Consider the following 19720-nt stretch of genomic DNA (forward strand, 5'->3'; position numbering starts at 1 on the left):
TGTTAAAAAGGGAAGGTTTAGGTCAGGGTTAGGTTTAAAAACACATAAGGTTTAAAAAAGTATCTTTACCTAACATTTTATGGGGAAAATCATGAAGAGTAACTGTGGTCTTTTGGATGAAGGCACACTTATCTGCTTGAAGTGGTATGGAAAGCACAGATGCCCTCATGCCACAAAGCAAATGGCCCACTGCTTCACTGAGTCCATCCTCTAATTAACTGCATTCTTCATCAAGGCTGTGGGCTCTGGTCAGTGTCCATGCCCTGACAGGTTCATTAGCTCAAAATTCAAAGCACAGAGCCATCCGTGACATGTACACAGATGTCACAAAGCCAGGGGTCGTTGCCATAGAACCACATGGCACCAGCGGCTATCAGGAACTATTTCCCACAAGTCGCATTCCAAGAGCCATGCACGTAACATGTAGGGATATATTTAGGCTGTGAGAAAAAGGCACGCATTAGTGATTTCCTCAAAACTACAGATGTTCTGATGTTGCTGTGGTTTTGTTTCTTTGGTAGTGACTGAGAGACTAATATCTTTATGACTCAGACTCAAAGAAATTCAGCTTTTCAGAACACAAATTGTTATTGTGAAGTTAATTTTGTCATTCACAACCCCAAGACTTGTTTACTTTGGTTTTAACCCACTTAGCTATCAAAGAGAAATATCAGTTCCAGAAATTATGCGACTCATTTGACCTTGGTAAACAGGATTTTTTTTAGATATTTACAGATCCGACACTTCTATATGAAAGAGGTTAAAGGCCCCAACCTGGTTCCTTTCTCAGGACTGACTCAGTTTTTTATGGAGGCATATAGGGGTGAAGGAAATAAAGGGGTTATTGGCAAACTGTACAAAACCATTTGTTTAATGAATAGAAATTCTACTAATTATGTGAGACTTCGATGGGAACAAGATACACAGGAAAAGATAACAGAGGAAGTATGGTCATGAGTATGGGAAAACCATTGTACTTCCACTAATTCATTGATTTGGAGGGATTTTTACTGGAAGCGTCTGATCAGATTTTTTAAAACGCCCAAACTCAAATTAAGGTTGACTGGGCCCACTTCCCCTGCTGGAGGGAGTGTGGGGCAATGGACGTAGACCATGCGCATGTAGTATAGTGTTGCCCAAAAATTCAATCCTTTTGGATTAATATGAGGAGAATTATTTCTGACATCTTGGGTTTTAATGTGGAGGTGTCATTTAACTCTATGTATCTTGGTGTAACCCCTGAAGGGTTAAGTAAGAGTGATTGCTACCTATTGAATATATTTCTGGTCGCTTGTAAGAAAGCTATTACTAAGTGCTGGCTCAGAAGAAACCCCCCAACTGTGGACCTTTTTGTTGAAATTGTTACTTATATTCGCTCCATGGAAATGTTGACTTACTCCGTCTTCAAAAGGAGAGAGGGAAAAAAAACTGGATGAAATGGGATTGCTACACCCGAGTAAGCGTGGTGAACTGAGACCTTTCACTCTGGTCTTTCTGCCTGGTGTATGAAAACAGAGATCGTTGTTGAGTTTTATGTTTGAAATGTTGTACCTGTAAACCTCCGACTTTAAACAAGACCTCATGTACCTTTGTTTTTTTTTTGTTTGTTTGTTTTTTTTTGTTTGTTTTTTTTTGTTTTTTTCAACCTCTTTTGTATTTTGTGGATATGAATGTGAATTTGCACAAAACAAAAATAAAAAATTAAGTTTAGAGAAATATTAGTGGGGGGAAGTACACTGGTAAGCACTGGACACAATATTAGGAGCCACTACATTTTATATCAGTCCGTCAGCAGGTTTTGGCTTTAGGGGTCAAGCAAGCATTAAGCAGGGGTATCATCTCCTTTTAAAGACAATAAAGCCAGCCAAACCAGTTATCTGATGTCAATTACAGAGCTCACATGAAATGACCTTCATATGTGCAGAAAGAGACAATACCATATATCATCAGCAAACTGCGTAGGTTGATCTTTGCTCTCCAGCTCCAGCTGTCCAATAAGACAAAGTTCTAAGTGTTTCTACAATGCTGCACAGAGGATTCAGCAGAATTTTCAGGAAATGCTACAGCCTTAACATCTTTACGAAGACCTAGGAGAAAGGAGAAACTTCTAGAGCAGGAAGAACTGTCAGTTGACCTCCACATGCAAGGATTTTCTCTTCTTTCCCAGAATCCTTTTTCCGGAATTCATTTTTTAAAATTATTATTGTAATTATTATTTCCTATCTAACTTAGAAGTTTGACCTCCTTAAAGATACCTGAAAGCAAAACAAGTCACCATCTTAATTGTTAATGAATAATGTCTGGGTTTAACATCTCTGGGTTTGGCCCACCTTTGAGGTCTTGTGTCATAAATAAATGGCACCTCAAAGATGATACGCATGACTAACACCTAACATTAACATGCTTGGAGATAATGGAAAGCACATTGGCAGAAGAGAGGATAAGGCACTGTCTGACGCCACCCTGTATGGAACTTTCCTGTCAGGAAGCCAGCCAAGTCCTGGTTGGTTCCGGAAGGTTCTAAAGGTCAGTACCGGAGGTTGACTGGGATGAGCTGATAACAAAAGAGACTCTGGGGATGAGCGCCAGTGTGGCGGGAATGGCCAGACAGACACCCTGTGGGATGCCTAGGTATATATCACTAGAGGCAAGACTTTATCTCTTGGTTTGTGAGTTTTTGGAGGCTGCTGTGCTGCATATGGGTGATAACATTGTGAAGAAAATGTTAAGACACACAAGATTTGCAAGCTTCAAATAAAGCAGATTTCTTCAAGTAGTAGTCTTTTGAGCTTTGTTCAATTTCTCTTATTATGAACAGTAATTTATACGAGCCTTTTGATCATTTCTCATTTCAGAGGACGCTTCATATTTTAACTTAATTAACTGAAAGTAAGTGTCCTTCATTACATTATGTGATACACTTTCTTATGCTGTCATCTATAAATCCACAGATGTAGCCTGTAGTACCTGTAATGACACAGAAATATCTACAGAGTTGTGTCCACTTTAGGAAACCAAGAGTTAACAGCATTGTTACTTAGTTAGAATCAGCTTCCCTTATGCTGCATTTTAAAGTACACTATCCCTGCTGATGTCCTTAGGCCATGCGAGTGTAAGTCAAGACTATTAGTGCCACTGCTAATAACTCTCACATCATTAAAACCACAACCCCTACAAGGCAGTATGCTCCAACATGTTACATACTGCTATTTTGAAAGGGATCTGGAAAACAATACTGCTTCCGTTTCACGAGGACTTCATTATATTAAAAAAACACAGAATCATACTTTATGGACCCTGTGCTGAGGCAGTGACACTACTGGCTGTGATTGCTGTTAGTGCCACTAGGGAAGTCATATAGAATGTTGTTCTATGTGACTTCATGTCTGATGCAGTACAGTGCCGATTGGGTTTGGATACTGATACCGAAAAGTGTTTAGTGTCACTTGCCGTTGGGTGTGGAAGACTGCAAAGAAATTTATTAAGTCTGTTCTGTAATACGTATGCTATTCCCTCTGCCCCAGTAACTGTACAAACTAAAGCTATTGACATTTGTGGGATTTGTGTAAAGGGATATCCCATGATTTTTCACAAATGTTATTTTCTGGTGCATTTTCAGCGTTTCCGGGTAATTTTTGTAGTTTTTAACTGCCCCTCTCACAGGTCTGACAGGAACTTAGAGGCAGCTTCGATCTCAAAGGGGTTTTAAGAGACCAGTAATCAAACCAGCTAAGTAATAAAACTGTTAATGTAATTAAAGCAAATACATATGTGATTACAGAGGTGGCATGAGTCACTCAAATGAAACTTTCTACATTTGTAAAACAGTTTTAAGAGCCATTTTAGGCATGAATGGACTCTAAATGTAATGTCACCAAGCAGACAGACCCCAGAGCGGGCTTGAACCCTTGCCCCTTTGCCCTTAGACAATATAAGTGCCTTCCTGGTTGGCATGTATAATAATTGTCTTTTATATTGTCGTTCTTCAAAAACTGTTTAGCCTCACTTCGGTTATAGAGTTTGTGGGTTGGCTGGCATTCCTCAAACTTCACTGCTCTTTGGTGCCCCCTCTGGTCAGCAACTCCAGTGTGTCAGGGGTGCACGCATCACCACAGCACTGGAAATCCCATCAATAAAGTGCTGATAACATCTCATTAGGAAAGCATCACGTTCCCTAATGCAGTTATTTTGAACAACCAAACAAATAGCATTAAGGTGTGCTAATAACTTGCTAAATCAAGTTATTAGCACCCCTTACTCAAGTTAATCAAGTTTGAGGTATTGAACAAATGGGAATTTATCAGTGTTTTTTTATGGCTTCGTCAAGCATTTAAATTAAAACTCTGAGGAACATTGGGCAGTAAAGCTAATATGTTTGGTTCTTAATACTACATTCGGTTTCCTCTGAAAAGTGATTATACTGGCTCTCTTGATAAGAGTGGTTGCTATGTGCTGTTTATTAAATTAAGTTTAATTCATGTTCATTTTGCCCTTCTTTCCTTGAGTTCCTGCCCTCCCAAAATGTCAGTGCACAGGCCTGAATATCACAATCACCTAGAAACATAACATAAAAGGAAAATTAAATGTGTGTACAAAAAGACGGAGGATGGCTTTAATGGTTGCTGACCTGTATAGGAGAGCTGCAGTCGCGGCCCATTCTGGCTCCAAGTCTTGCTGGCTCTGACAGCAGGCAACAGAAACTGAAGCAGCACAGCCAGCAGTGGCCCTGTCCTCCACGGTCCCGCAGTCTTCATCTCCAGTTTCCTCTGCTTCAGATGCAGGAAGTGTTCTCTGTCACATTACCTTTGTGCTTCTGTTGAGAACACATAGAAGACTCAGGCATGGGAGGCTCAGTAATAATTTGTTCACAAATACAATATTTTCATAGGTAAAATTTAGCCTTCACTGGAGACCAGAGGAGAGTGGAAGCATATGTATGTGAATGTTCAGTTTATGCTGATAATCATCCACTAATCTGGCTAATGCATTAAGTTTTAATCAAGTCATGGTCATTGTACTCATAACAATAAGCTACAAGATTTAATAAATCTATATAATTGTTGTTTTATGAACTGGACAAAATATATAATCTTTCATTGAAGATACACTGCAATGTTGGATGTCTTAACATGGACAACCATTAATCCAAATTTTAACTATTTAGCAAACTTGACTGTTTGAACAGAAAAATAACTCTGACCACTTACTTTTAACTAGTTTTGCTAAAGAACATGACCCTTTATGGCTAGAGAATGGCTGGACACTTAAAATCCTCAGAATTGACAAATGACCAAACAAGGGGAAAAACAGGCCCCTTTCCTCTTAAACTCGAGGATGCTTTGCCTCAACAACGTTGAAGAGTGCTCCAGATGACGTTATTGCATAATGACACTGGCCCTGTTCATGTGCCTTGTTTTCTGAACAGAGTCCTGAACTTCTGAATGCCTGGGACATTCCATCTAACTAAACGTCCTGATCTGTAGCGCCACGCTCCACGGCTGATAACTTCCTGAGCTCAGCAGTGCTTAGGGAAGTGCTTCAGCACAAGAGGTGACGGCGGGTACATAAGGGCAACAGAGTTTTAAAGAGCAAAAGTGATTATCCGAGCTGACCAGAAAGCCGATACCTGATCCCAAAATCTGTGAGTAGCATGCCAGTGTGTGACCTCAGCTGGACGAGGTTTATGCTGAGGGGGAAACTGAGGCATTGTTTAGAGAAACGTTCCCATGGCTAATCAGCCCCCCGCAATCTTTATTCTCTTTCCCTACAGAGGTCACACTATGTAAACAAATTGCTTGTGTAACCTCAAAACACTGCAATTGCTCCTAAAAACCCATCATAAACACCATAAATAGAAAAAAATGCTGGAGATACAATCGTTTAGGCTGAATTCTGTTTGACCTCATTATCAGTTATCGTGCTCTACATTGGTTGAGAAAATCCTAAAATAGGCAAGATCATTGAAAAGGTAGTCCTCATTGTGCTGGCTTTCTGTGCCAGGCCTTTTCCCATGCGAGGGTTATTGTGGAGTGAGCCATAGAGCCACACTTACCACGAGGACCCCTGGGGAGAGATTTGAACACAGGCAAATGAGCTTAGGGCTAAACATATGCAAAATGAATACAGGCACTTTTTCCACCCTTTCACAACCTCAAAAGATACGCCAATTATGCTGCTAGTGCAACATAAGAACTACTACCACAGTCTCCAATACATAGAAACTGGCTGCTCCCAGACAAGACTCCTTTGACCCCTTTAGGTATTTATTTTAGGTATTTGGTAACTAATTTAACATCAAACTTAATTTCAGCATATAAAACTGCTGGACTGGCTTCATAATTCATCAGCTCCACATTTGGAGTCCTGGGTATCTACTTAAGATTCTCAGATGCAAAGGGGGATGATATGGGAGCATCAAAAGGTTTGGAGGAGGTGATAGTTTTATGGCAGCAGCTCGGTAAGACGTTAAGCCCTAGGCTGATTTATGCCCCCAGCCCACTCAATCCCTACAGTGCCTGGACCCACGCCTGCAGCTGGATTTACAACAGCAGTCAGAGTGCAGGTGCTCAGCTCAAAAACAAAGCAAGGTCTCTTATTAAGTTCCATCAAATCACTGCAAAAGCATTCATCTTCCTGTTAAAGGAAGCAAACTAACATTCTTGACTCAAGGACAACACATGTTCTCTGAAAAGTGGAAGCGATCTGCCTGACATTAATATAACAAGAAATATGACCTCCAAATGAACATTTTGCTTAATATACCTTTAGAGCTTTTTATTCTTGTGTCAACAGCAGTGGAATTCATTTGGGAGAAAAGAAGGTATTTGAATTACACCTCTTAAGATTCCATTAAAAACAGGAGTTCCCCTTCTTCAGTGACTTTGATTTATAAAGAACAAGGAACATGGTTTCAATCATCATTAACAACTCTAAAGAGATTTCTGGCTTGCTGCCTCACTATTCAGAGGAACAGTGTATTTCTGAAGTTAAAGCAGACCCTGTGTGGTAACTCAATAAACGCTACTGAGGATGCACCATAGAACACAAAATGCATAGCAATTTCTTAATACATGACTTTTTTAGTATATATTTCAAATGAAAAGAAAGAGCAGGTTGGCTTAAAATAACTTCAGGAATAGTATAACATGGAATCATACATGAAGACATTGTAAGTGTTCTTGATTCAGGAGAAAACAGGCATGTCTAAATTTCTGTACAAAGTCAAAGAAAGCCTACAGCTTCGGTTCCGGTGACCCAGACAAAAGCTGGTCATCAGATTTTTAATACAAGGAAAGAAAACAAACACGCAAGTTGTGGGAAAAGCATCACGCATCAGGAACAGGAAGCAGCTGATACTGAAGCATTTCCATGTGACGAGGCTGCTGTATGTGAAGCAAATTGGGCCTTGACTGCTTTCTCTGCTAAAGTGTCCTTGGATATAGCATATCCTATGGTTTCTCAATCAGGAAAAAACATTAATTTCAAGCTGGAGTTGATAAAAATGTCTAATTCATTATCATAAGTAATACTAAGTGAATCTGTGCATTGTTTCATTGGCCATCCAAATGCCTTGCACTGCCATTTGACAGAAAAAAAGTATCTGACTTAAGTGAGAGTTAAAAAAGTTTAAATCGCAGGTGATGAATATCCTATTGTCTATATCATAGACATTTCTAGTGGTCAAGCTCTTGATCAAGTGCAAACACACAACAATTTCTTCCAAATAAAGAAGGCCATGCTGAAAAGCTGAAAAAATAACATACATACAGAGGCTCAGGCAGTGACACAATGGCTGCTGTAGAGCTGAATGCAGTGTCGGGTTGTGTCAGTGTAATGGATGATCGCCTTCACTTCCCTTCTGGCCTTGGTGCGCTTGTGATCAGTGAGAATGAAAAGATCAGCAGGAAGCCTTGCCTGAATGTGCTTCAGCAATCGCTCACCGTGTTTGACAATGACATCCCACCACTTTAGACACTGTTACCTTCCCTGGAGCATGACAATTAATCAGATATGCAGTGCGACAATGGTGTTTTTGTGAAACAGAATTGCAAATGATACTTTGCAAATTGTGCTCTCTAGAGTGAGAGTGGACTTTAACCCTTAGAAGCTGAGAGTTATTCCTTCAATTTTGCTAACGTATTGAAATGTTACTGCGTAATTACTTGTTTAATTATATTGTGAGTTACGTATTGAAATACATTTACATTCTGTATCAATGAGTTGGACTTTGTTCTATATAATAATATGTTCTGTAATAATAAAATATCTCCTCTACTTACAAGCACAAATGTGGATAGAATAAGAATTTCTCTGTTAGTTTAAAAATACAGAATAATTTAAAAGTTAGTAATAATTAATATTGAAATAAACCAGGTGTTATCATGGTTAATTAATAAATAATGATCAGTATCAGACGAAATCTTTGTGATTGAAATTTTTAAGTTTACAAAAGGTACATCTCAGCGCCTACTAGTGACTCCATAAGGCATCCAAATGAGTCAGAAACAGTTTTGCTGTCAGTGCAGCGGTTCCATTCGATGACTCAGAAGACTCACTAACCATGCTGACTATGAGACTTATAATGCCCCATACTGACCTGAAGAACTGAGTAATTCCCCTTACAATGGTTCTGTACAACTGAATCAAATAAATCAAGCCAATGACTAGGCTACATTAGCACAAAACATCCCCTAATCTCCAGAATCAATGTTAAATAGTTAAGAAACAAACATAGTTAAGAGTTCGACAGTGATAATTACACTAAATAATGTATTTTGTCCACACCTTACAATGATAAATTACATTATTTTATCAAAGGAGAAATATATTTACATTTTTGTCATTTTTATTTTACTAGATCATTTTATATCTATTCAAATAATTGTATTGATTTTATTAAGCTGCCTGTTGCAATTTGACATTAAGGATGTGAACAATTTAATAACATTTGTTTTCACAAGAGCAGGAACTGCATGTTTTTTTGGTAACTGCACCTTACTGGTGGGATGTTCTAATTTGGTCAAATTCAAAAATGGGTCTCTTTGCTATGCCAAAGTACAAATAATATGCAATGAACTCCCTCATAAAAGTTTCATTATCTTGGTATAAAAGAGATGAAGAACAACAATGCACTCAATGAAGTCCCACAGACTGGGAGGAAAAGGCTATTCCTCTCTTTGAAATCTTTACTCAGCTGTGAAAAGACCTATCACCCTGAGAGTGGACAACACTGGACTCAACCAGCGGAAAAACAAGCAGCCGGGTACCCTGCTTAAGCACAAATAAAGCAGTGGGCAGGACATGTATCCAAGGAAGGCTTTAGAAGCAAACACTTTCTAATTCAAACCAATTCCTTTCATTCCAAAGCACAAACGAATGCATTTGAAGGGAAAATAGTTTCCATAGTTGGCCTTTTACCCACACTGTCGCACTACAGCACTATCCAGCTAACCAAAACAATTAAGGCTGGTCTATGCTGCCTCATTAGCAACAGCGGTCCTCATCATACAAAGAACAGAGAGAATGTTTAGTGCCAATGAGTGCCTGCCAGTCACTCCCATGGGCATTGGCTGGCCAAGCAAAATAAGACACCAGCTCTATCAGCTTTTGTAATCAGCCAATGCTAACACCTCTCGAAGGAAAAGGAAGAAGCACAGTATTAATGGCTCTAATTATCCCCACTTAATGTAACCTCTTCTTGAGGTAATTTGACAGATTATAAGGTTACCATAGCAAAGGTCATTTTTGTTAATATGTTTACCAGAAGACAGGTCTCTGAAATAAACCAGCTGCATGCATGTGTGTTAGGAGTAAGAAAAATCCAACACCAAGTCCACCATGTGTCCTTTGCTACAGGGCAAGCAAGCTACAGGGAGATTCACTCGAAAGAGGCCCCGAATATTCTGTAACAACTCTCTCTAGGACGAAGCAATCTGAACGAAACAACGTGCAATGTGCTCCTCAGTAAATGGAGCTTCGAACAAGCTGGGATGCCCCTGCGTCTGAGCAATGAGGTCGGCACCGGACAGCTGTTGTGACAATTAACCTCTTTAATGTTTGCCAGTACATTCAGGAATATGGAGCGCTGCGTCGAAATGTATCTGGCAGAAAACGGAGATCACTACCAGCATTGCATGTAATGCAATCAATTACAAATACGTCAAGGTATGTAGTGTATTGTTTCGGTTCAGATTGCTTCATCTTAACGGGAGTAACAACAGAATATTCGGGGCCTCTTTCAAGTGAATCTCCCTGTATCTCTGTGTGATTTAATAAAAACAAGGTGTGAATACGGAAACAGAGCACTGTAGATGTAGGGTAGGGACTGTCAAAGAACGTCCACCCTTGTTAATGTCTGCATGCAAAGATACAAAGATAACAAAGATGTTTCAGCTGTGCATGACAAAGATATCTGTCCACCTCATCTGTGAAGAACCACAGAAATACTCCCATTACCCAAGAATCATTTGGCAATTCATTTCAGTGTGAGAGCATTACTATAACCAGTTCCTTTGGAAAGCTACAAATGAATGGGTGTATTCAGCGGTCCCTAAGAAGACTCACTGGTCTTGATTGTGCGTCAGAGAGCGTTTGGAACAATTCAGTCTTGTGGACGACACTCCCACACAATCAGCCCAGTGATCTAGCCTTCTGCAATAACAAACAGCACCTCTGCTCCAGGTCTGGGGTGAAGTCCAGGAGAGCTGGCATGAAGCAAGATGTACTCCTTCACATACCGGGCCACAAGGCCAACCAAAGCACTGATTCCTCTCCTCCAGATACCCACATCTGGGAAGGTGAAGCAGCAGGGAGACAAAGAGATTTACTGTCCACTTGAAATATTTTGACCTGGATAAGGTCCAGGAGCTGCTATTAGGACGGAAAAGTGGACAAGGGAGGGCATTTCAATCCTGGGGAGTGTCTTATGGTAGCTCTGCCTGAAAGAGTAAAAGTCAGTGCTCAAATTTTATCTGATCATCCATGCAGAGAAGAACTGACTGACTACAAGGGGCCATAATAAAAGCAAAAACACACAATAAAATGTGTCAGTACACACTTTTCTCTGCTACTATCCTCTATTCAAACTGTTGTAGTATAAAGAGACAAGAGGGTCAGGTTTCTTTGCCCCTACTCTGCAGACATATCCCTACTCTTGTGTCTCACTGACGGTCATAAAAGTGAGGAACATGGACGAAGGCAATTCATGTCACTTTCACGAGTGGCTATTGTCTGAGACGCTCACTTCCAACTGATGATCAAATTCCAGTAATTCTTAGTAACTCCAAACTTACAGTTTGCAGATTTACAGATATAATTTTAAATAAAATACAGAATCTATATAAGGATATTGCCTTCCGCCCAGTGACCAACTGGGATAGGCTCCAGCACCCCCACGCAACCCAGAAGGATAAGTAGTTCAGATAATGTGTAAGTGTGTATAAGGATATTAAATAGAGGAAGTAAGTAGTCATGCCATCATTATCCAGATCTGATTCCAATATATATCTAAGGATGACAAAGTCCAGTTTATTCCTGGTTGTTTTTAAAGGGTTCTTAAATGTTCATATGCAAAAATAAGGGTGATGAAACATACACAACCATGTGCTAATAAATTTACAATTGTCAAATTATGCTGCAGCTCCTAAATATCAGACAATCTGTGCAAAGTACTCCGGACTTGCTAACATGTCAGCCCAAGTATAGATCTGTGCTTAGTGTCGGTGTCGATTTACAGCTCAGCCTACTGACGGTTCTCACATCTCTGCACAATCTCATTCTTAATCCCCATGTATCCAAGAGCCCCACTTGCTCTATAGAAGCCACTAATTGTGCACAACACGGAATAATTTCAACACATCTCATTTCCTTAAGCTGGGTGGAGGGCATTCACAGCAATTCAATTGGTATTCCGCAGCAACCAATTCCCATGCAAGCTCCCCAAATGACATCTTATGTCACCACAAAGCCTTGAAGTAAAAGAAAGAACTTTTCTTTTCCAGCCAATCTATCACCTGCACCCGTGCTGCTGTCCATAGGAAAGTACACTTGGTGTGATCTGGGAATCATAAAACAGCAGCGTATGCCGGCTAGGAAAAATCATGGATGAGAAATCTGTCAATTTGCACCCAAGTACTGGGAGTTTACTATCAAAATATACTGCAAATATAGGAGCCCTGAGGCTCATTTCTTCTGACCGCAGCAAAATAAACAGGCACTGTGGTCTATATTTTAAAGAGGAATATCTATTGGATGAGATGGCGATTGAAATAGAGGGGAGTCAGCTAAAGTTTGGTTGAAAAAAGAAAAATCCTCAGTATTCATCTCCTACAGATGATATTAGAATGGAATGGCAAAGGAAGAGAACAATGAATCCCGTGAACAACACAAGACTGTCCAGATGTGATGCAGCTGCCTCCACAGTTGAATTACATAGCACCGCCATAAATAAGCCCAGTCCAACTGTACAGATCTTAATTGCGAGGTAGCTGAAAAGCAATGTACAGAATTCCTCCTGGTTTCCTCTCAGGCCATGGTAACCAAATGGCTTTGGTTTTGTGTAGAAAACAAACAATGAAAACAATTCATTGTGGCCTGACCTTGCTGTTCTGCACAGCCTGAGGGAGACCACCCCCTTTCAACGATTTCCGTTAAAACAGAGCAGGTCTATGCTAACAGAGGATGGTGGCAATTTTCCCATTAGATGTTTGGAGAAGGTCCACACAGGAGATTTCCTCTCAAAGATTTACAGCAACATAGCCTAGGGCCTCCACGACCTCTACTCTTCTCAGGCAACGTGCAAGATGCTAACACCGCACCACTCAGCTGGAGACGGGGCCATAACAAACTTCTTGGAAGAAAATGCTAATCTTGGATCTGTTTTCCCTGTGATTTCCAAATGAATGGAAAGGAGGGAGCTGATCCTGCATCAGAACTTGGACTTTGAAACACTTTATAATATTGGCTCTACACTCTCCTCTCCCAGCAAGGGGTCTAACTAGTGAAAGGCAGCTGTCTAGACACAATATGTGGCTTTAGTTGTTGTTTGGTCTACACTGAGTGAAAAGGAGACAGCACCTGCTACACTTCAAACCAATTTGTTTCAGTGTGAAGACAAAAACAATAAATCGTGTCCTAGCCAAAATCCCACATCAAAAGGCCTCACTAGTGTTTTATCAGAGGGAATCTGTGTAGTTTATAAACACAACACGTACTCACAATAAACAGAAGGGCTTTCAAAGTGTAGAGGTCAAACAGAGGTAAAGTTTATTGTAAGAACTTTATACATATAGACAACTTGGCGTCTCTGTACAGAAGCAGCTGGATTGTATATATAGTGTGAAAAGTCCTATTATATTAAATCTGCAGTTTACATATAAAGGGCTTAACACTCAGATTCTATTTTGGTTAAAAAGGCAGTTCAAACTGGGCTAAACACAGTGGTTACTGTGTGGAATATAAATATCTTAAAAATCTTACGAAGCCATGTCGACTATCGCAAAACTATTTTTTCTAATTGTTGCTTTACAATCTTTATCCATCTCAGGCCACTAATAGTGTAAATGTATTGCTGCTTAGTTTAACGAATGACTCAGGCTACCATGGGTTACAAAGATACAGTGAGATTTCGTCCCCGGTGGTCCAAGTGACCTCATTCTAAAAAGCTTGGATGTCACACCACCCATAAATCACACTCTCATAATTCCCAATAGAGGAAGCTCAAGTTGTCTGTCTGACGTTCAAACTGCAAATCGGACGACACTTACTCAGACTGACAGCAAAGCCAGTTGGTTCAAAACAACATGACCCTCTCTCTCAAAGTCCTCTCTATCTGGACACTTCTGCATGTGGTGATTGGCAACTACCCTGTTATTACAACACCAGGGTCAGACTTCTCTTTAGCAAGTGTTCTGTTGGTCTATATATGCGGGCCTCTTAAAATGCAACAAACAGCAGTCTATCAGACTGGCATTCACATGTGGAGTTTATAACATATGTCTCTTTAATGGAAATACCTCTTGAGCTAGGGAGACATAATTATAAGGCAAGGCCATCTTCCACAACTAAGCAAAGTACTTCCAGAGTGCTCCACTTATCCAAAGACACGGCCTTAGTGCATTAGTTGGGACATTTACTTATAGCCATGTCCGACTGTAATTGCAGTGGTCTGTCATGGTGTCATCTGGAGCCTGTGAAATGTTTAAGCTCTGTTTATATACAGAAAGACATAAGATGGCATAAACTAAAGAGAAAGAACAATTACCGTTACCTGCAGCCTTTCTTTGAAAGCAGTTTGCCAACCCCTGTACTATTTCACAGTTCTGTCAGGAGACAGCACATGATGTACTGGCTGCAAATTTACAGATGCTACAGCTGAACTCCATGATGTTATTGCTGCTCACTGGAGGTCAACGGTGTGATAACTTATGCAGTATGACACAAATGATTTAGACAAACAAACCTAATCCAAAGCAGATAGTGTGTGGAATGCAAAATTACGAGGACAGCTTTAATCCTTTGGTTATAGCCATTAGGCCCATGTGCCTTTAGTTCCACTAACCATCAGAGAGGCAAGGCTGCAGGATGATACGAAAAAGGAAGTAAATCAGAGACGAAAAGCAAGTCCCTGACAATGGGTTTTAATCTCCACTTGTAAGCCTGTCTGCCTCATACTTCCACATAATCTCCACCTGATTTATCTTGACCTTTTTGCCCTGGAGAATTCCAGTGCTGGTTGTTATAAAGCGAGAAAAACACAGTAAGAGCTGGGACGTGAGGTTCCCTGCAGAGCCTTCTCTGACACCAAGACCACAGGGGTCAACATGGCCCTCCCACCCAGTGGTCTACAGTGAGAGGTAGAGCTAGCTGTTTTTGCTCCAGGTGTGGCTCCCCCATCATCATGGACTCTGTGTGAAGGAATATATAGTGTAAGCAATTAGCAGCAATTTAGCTGGGTTCAGAAGAGAAGGTCATGAAGATCCTTAAACTTTCCCCCATCTATATCACAGTCTGGTGGCTTGCAAGGGTGGGCAATATGGTGATATATCATCGTTTTTGTGATAAAATCATATTATTTTGATTTTCCTCTCTTTTTCTTTCTCTCTTAAGTAGGGCTGCATGATATTGATATAAAACGCCATGTTCAATAAGGCAGTCGGATATCACAATGACGATATGAGAAGCAATAAATTAGTATTAAAATAATTAGTTTCTGGCTGGATGCAACCCAAGTGCAGACTTTTTTGGAGATGTGTAAACAGAAATCTCTAACTAACCTCTCTTTGAACTCCTCTTAATACAAAATACAAATTTTTATTTATTACAAAACCATCATTTACTATTCTGCAAAGCAAAAAGAAATGAAATACCAACAACTCCCTCATCAGAACTGCATTTTTTTGTGCACTGAAGGGCTAAAAAACAGTCAGCATTACCTCAACATCTTTTCTATAAAGGCTACAAAACCAAATAGAAATATATAGCTCAGTTGGCTAGCTAGCCTGTGTGCTGGGTGCTTTCCCCTTTGCTGCACGCTGTTTTGAGTTGAATTTCCATTAAAGCTGAGTTATGGGCGACATTTTAAGGTCTCCAAGTGTATGTTTTGTACTTTGGTGCTAAAGTTACTTGTCTCCTGCGTGGGAGACAGGCTCAGTCCCAGCGCAGAGAAGCTGGCTTGTAACAGTTTGTGTCTGTAATGTGATGACATCTCCCTGGTGCTGAGGTAATTAGATCTGTTCTGTCATCGCCGCTCTAATGATGTGTTTTTCGCAGAAACTCATATCGTGCTAATGATAAAAATACGATTTGCCATGCAGCCCTACTCTTTTATTTTGCAAATGTTGGATTGAAAATAAATCATAGTTTTTCATAGCCATGTTTAAATATAGCACTACTGCTTTGCTGGTGCATTCAGGCTGTTCCAACCTGTTCCAAAACCTCCAAAAAAAGCAAAATAACCTCAGGCATACTGTATTATGTGAAAATGTCTTCCAGTATCCAGTAATGTTATATTTTGCCCCTTTAATAGAGGGTTTAACAGAATACAACATGCTTAATTGCAAACATTTTTGACAGATAAACTTAAATGCTGAAAACAGGTAAGAACTTCACCACTGTATTTTTTCAACATTACTGCTTTTCCACTGTGGAATAAGAAAAGATCTCAGCGGCACATTTGAATCATGATCGCTTTGTAGAATCCGATTCCCATTCACAGAAGTAGTAGCTTCAGATTTCTTGTCAGCAGCTATGTGACTAAAGCACACATGTTCAAGGAGCTTATCTAAAGCTTGGACCCTGAGCTGGTTATCAAGAGGACTGTTTCCCGTTTCATTTGGAGCATGAGTTGAAGCCTGAACAGTGTCATACATACAGGCACACCAAACTCAACCACCTGACACTGCAAGCTAGTGACCACAGAGATATCATGTTCCCACTCCAAAGAAATCACCAGAGAGTCCAGAGAGGTTCAGCACCTCAAACACAGTGCCACTTCATGCCAACTTGGAATTGCTGTAATACAATAACAAACAGCTGCTTAATCTACTCCAAACAGTGGAGTCGCGGTAAAGCCAAGAACAATGGAGGGCGAAAAATAGACTTGTTCACGTCAACTGTATTTCCCTGTCATGTCGCAAATAGATTCTGTTTCTGGTGAGGAAATAATCTTTGGAGCTCTCTAAGTAATAACACTGTAGAATTTATGGAGAATATACTACAACATCTCAGTGTCCGTTGCTATTCTTCAGATCAACAGCTGGTTGCGTGTACAGAGGAAACCTCCCTCAGTCTGCCCCACATGGAGTCACTTCCAGCCTCTTTCTGAGTCTTCCTGAAATCGGCGCCAGGCGGCAGGTTTACTCAGATGCACGCTGGGAAGGAAGCTCACTGCTTGGCAAAACTCTGTTATTGTTGACTTCATGAAGATAAGGGGCTATTAATTAAGATAATACTGAAGCAATACAATGGGCTATTGAGCCACTTGCCACAGACAATGTTTGTCATTGCGCCAACTCCCTGACCAAGACACGCAAACTGAGAGCAAAGGATGGAGGGCAATTTAATTACAAATGGCCAATTACAATGATTTATAATCTGGCTTTCTGGCTAGCGGCCCAAACCTGCCACCTGTTGAGAAGTAGTTGAGAGAGTAGTGAAAAAAAGGGTAAAGCAAGGTAAATATCTTAATTAAAACTACATATTCTTGTAAGTTCCCTATGTTATATATCTGGAGCCATACATAAAAACAATTTATATTAAAGACAGACACTTTATTTCACAGCTTATGTATTAAGCTCAACGTCAGAACTAACCCAAAAAAGCCTTTTTTGAGTGTGAGAACCTCACTGTATCTACTCACGATCATTAACTAAACACTTCAGCCGAGACTTCCACCTTGTCTTTTGTTCTTATGTTGTTATTTCTACGTGCGCTGTGGATCAAAACATCTTGAAAAGTGTTCTTTGAAAATCTTCAGAGGTTTTTTGCTTGAAAGAACACACATTTTTATTAAGGGCATAGCAACAAATGCTTTTGATTTTTTCACAAGCCAGAACTGTTCAGGAGCTAAAACTACACATTTAATGCACAAAATGGTTTTAAACAAAGCTTCTAAAGTACAAAACAAAATTTAACATACAAATAAAAACCTACAGGTTGGTCTGAGATGTGTCTGTCGGAAATGTGTATCTATGACGATCACAAATATGACACCTTTTTTTTCACCGCTGCCAAAAAAAGAATGATCTCTTTCTGTCATCACTTATGGTAAGTCAAAACAGTGACTAATGGTCACATCCGTGCCATAACAAAGGACAACTCTCTCTCAACACTGATTTGCTTCTGAGCTTCTCAACTCATACACCTTTTTACACACCTTTAATCCACACTGACAGATACTTGTGGCGGGTTTGCAAGCAGTTTCATAACATGTTATTTTAACAGCGTTTGAAATAATTCTGATTTCTTTTTAGTATGTAATCGTTAATATTGAGTGTTCGAGCTCTATCAGCCAAATTCTTATAGGAACATCATGGAATCTTCTAGGAACATCACTGATTTGTTTGGATGTCCATTAGGTCAGCCGTTGATTCCATTTGCTCTGCCAGGCTAAGGCAAAAATATGAAAATCCCTTTTTATTGCTGTGGGAAATTTAATTTTAAATGACCCAGTCACAATTTTCCACATTCTGCTGAACGTATACAACATTTGTGAAGCAGACCGCAGTAGACGATGTGTGAGAGAGCAGGACACTGGTGACATTCTGTTTGGGTGGTCTGTGTCCTCCTCTCTCTTTCTTTCCTTCTTCCACTCCTCCTCACACAGGAAACAGCAGGAGAGGAAGGAACAAAAAATACTTTTGAGACTACTAAGCCCCAATAACTACAATAGCCTTTTCATAATGACTTGACTGCACGTAGCGTCCACTCGCTAATGTTATTGCACCTTCCAGTGTTACCTTTGTTTCTCTTAGACCGTACTAAAGAACTTCCGCTGTCTCAGACTAGTGCACAGATTGAATATGTAACAACACCCTGACCACAACTAACCAAAATGGGTCTGGGTGGATTGTTATATGACTCATGAGCTGTGATCAGCATCTATGATGTTCACAAATATGCCACCCTTTTTTTTTTACCACTGTCAATAAAAGATTGATGTCTTTCTGTCATGACTCATGGTAAGTCAAAACAGTGACTAATAGTCACATCCCCGTCATAACAGGACAACTCTCTCTCAAAACTGATTTGCTTGTAACAATGTGATGTTTTATTCCCGCCTGCTCGATTTGCCCTGGAACAATTGAGGGTAGGAACTGAAGCACAAAAGCACCCCAGTGAAAATGCTTTACAGCCTCTGCACTGCTAGAGCCTCAAGTGGCACCAAGGTGTGAATCTTAGGCTCAAATTCATTTCTTATTTTTATCCCTACCCCTTGTTTTCAAGTGCCACGTTACCTCTTGGAGCTGACTTACAAGGGGTAGTGGCTGAAGTCTTCCCCTACGAAGTGAGACAAACCTCAAATAAAAAAGAGCGTTACTTCATTAACAGGCTACTAGTGCTGCTCTGTAGGCAACCCTGCCAGTCTGCAGTGATAGCAGAGGAGGGTAAAGTTCAGCAACCTCACTGCTGGGCTCTAGTTACATTTAGGGAATCATATGCCTTCAAAGAGGGGAGATTATTTATTATCGCCCACCCCTAATTCTTCAGTAATATGACGCTGAAGTCAGCTATTTGCCAGCTTTTTGTTCGAATTTTCCCATTCCACTTTAAATGGTGCAGCAGTTACATTCTGGCCCCTCAGGCGTCAGAACTGCTGCACTATTTAACTTGGAATGGGGAATTTAGCTAGCTACATTTAGCAGCATACTACTAATGATTTTTTTTATGCTTGCTATGAAGAAAATACTCACATTTGTGGGTTTCTTTGGTTGCTTATGCAGCCATTATGCTGTTTTTTCTCAGAACACTCTATTTGAAGTGAGCCTCTGAAAAACCTCCATATAGAAGGGGCAATATAGCCCTAACACTTCACCCTACACCTCTATCTCAACAAAAATCGGGACATCCTCCCCCTAGGCGTGAACACCCAAAACGGAGAGTAGGGGCAAGAGGTGAAACAGGATTGGGCCTTAAAGTCTTGTCTGATGTAATGATTGTTATTTCTACAGCATCATGTAGCCCTGCACTATATACAGTAACGTAACCCCAGTGTAAACAATGC

General features: G+C 40.2%; 1 protein-coding gene across 1 annotated transcript in view; it reads right to left on the bottom strand.

Moving 5' to 3' along the window:
- The window catches only part of si:dkey-49n23.1 (semaphorin-3D), a 55648-nt gene that overhangs the window by 32093 nt on the left and 3835 nt on the right, over nt 1–19720 (bottom strand). Inside the window, 1 exon segment of the mRNA XM_036559434.1 lies at nt 4628–4813. Within this exon segment, the coding sequence (XP_036415327.1) occupies nt 4628–4754 (127 nt within the window). The 5' untranslated portion in view covers nt 4755–4813.

Source organism: Colossoma macropomum, unplaced genomic scaffold (assembly GCF_904425465.1).
Source record: "Colossoma macropomum unplaced genomic scaffold, Colossoma_macropomum, whole genome shotgun sequence".
In the NCBI taxonomy this organism is placed as follows: domain Eukaryota; kingdom Metazoa; phylum Chordata; class Actinopteri; order Characiformes; family Serrasalmidae; genus Colossoma; species Colossoma macropomum.